Source organism: Laccaria bicolor, genomic scaffold, assembly GCF_000143565.1.
Source record: "Laccaria bicolor S238N-H82 LACBIscaffold_56 genomic scaffold, whole genome shotgun sequence".
NCBI classification, from domain to species: domain Eukaryota; kingdom Fungi; phylum Basidiomycota; class Agaricomycetes; order Agaricales; family Hydnangiaceae; genus Laccaria; species Laccaria bicolor.
Genome location: NW_001889927.1, coordinates 64,151 through 65,189, shown reverse-complemented (window position 1 = coordinate 65,189; position 1,039 = coordinate 64,151). Strand labels below are relative to the sequence as shown.

The following is a 1,039-nucleotide window of genomic DNA, read 5'->3' as shown; positions in this document are numbered from 1 at the left end:
TAGCATATATATAACACAAGGTACCGTAAAGGAACATACTTGTGTGAGGCGGAGTATGAGGCGGAGTCCGGCCTGAGGCGGATGAGGCGGATTTCTCATATCCGACTTGTCCTCTAATAGTCGATAATGTAGCCGTAATGATCAAGTCGAGCGTCTACAGGACGCTAAGATCAGAAAACCTCAGATGTGTCAGTGGGTGGCAGTGTGGAGACTGGTAGGCACCTGAATTTCAACTTGTAACGGCCATCTCCGCTGCCACTCCCTCGATCAACTGCGATGAACCAGAGCTGTCAACTTTGTGTGCCATGCTCTGCGCAACTTTTTTCCATCTTTGAAAGGGCAGAAAGGGGCGGGATGTCAAGCGATGGAGACTCCCGGAGGTACGCCCAGTAGGCTAAAGGTTTTATCCTTTGGATGGTAGGGACCTTGAGAAGGTTCAAATGTTCAAAGCCCAAGTCAAGTTACTGTGCTTCGCTCGGACTCCAAAATACGTTAGCACAGGACGACACAGGAGACGAGATGGCAGTTGTAACGGACTGGGCATCCCAACGGCACGGAATCGAGCGAAGTCAAAGGGGAGATCCCGAGCCCAGACTTTTGCATTGTGCCAGAAAAGCGAAGAAAAGCACACGCCAGGCTCCAGCCAGTGAATTGTGGTGAAATTGAAGTCAATGGAGCGTTTTCAGCGAGTCGCAAGTCTCCGTCCATCAGGAACTCCCGAGGGTTGCCCGAGCCCGAGGGTACCTAAACCTACATAGGTCTATGTAGGTTGCTTAGGTTAGGCTAGGTACCCTCAACTTCCTGATGTCCGAGTTGTGGTGCATTTGAAGACTGAACCAGGTGTGAGCGACCTGAAAGGCTGAGTAAGTATGGGGCGACCCACCTGTCAGTTGTTACTGGTTTGAAGATGGCTTGGGCGCAAGAGGAGAGCTCCGCTGTCAACATGACATTGATGATTGAGAGCTCAGGCCATTGAACAGTTCCGACAGACGTTAGATTGTACTTGGGCCTGAAGCTGTGCCGCAAAGAGCTTGCAATG

The 1,039-nt window shown here is 51.1% G+C and overlaps 1 protein-coding gene across 1 annotated transcript; it reads right to left on the bottom strand.

The window, feature by feature from the left end:
- Positions 1-290: 290 nt before the first annotated feature.
- LACBIDRAFT_312964 (uncharacterized protein) lies at positions 291-917 on the bottom strand (the record flags this gene model as incomplete). Its single annotated transcript, XM_001888502.1, has 3 exons — positions 884-917; positions 538-831; positions 291-425 (listed from the first exon to the last, which is right to left on the bottom strand). The coding sequence occupies exons 2-3, from the start codon at positions 601-603 to the stop codon at positions 291-293; spliced, it is 201 nt and encodes a 66-aa protein (XP_001888537.1). The 5' UTR covers positions 604-831; positions 884-917.
- Between the last annotated feature and the right edge of the window lie 122 nt (positions 918-1,039).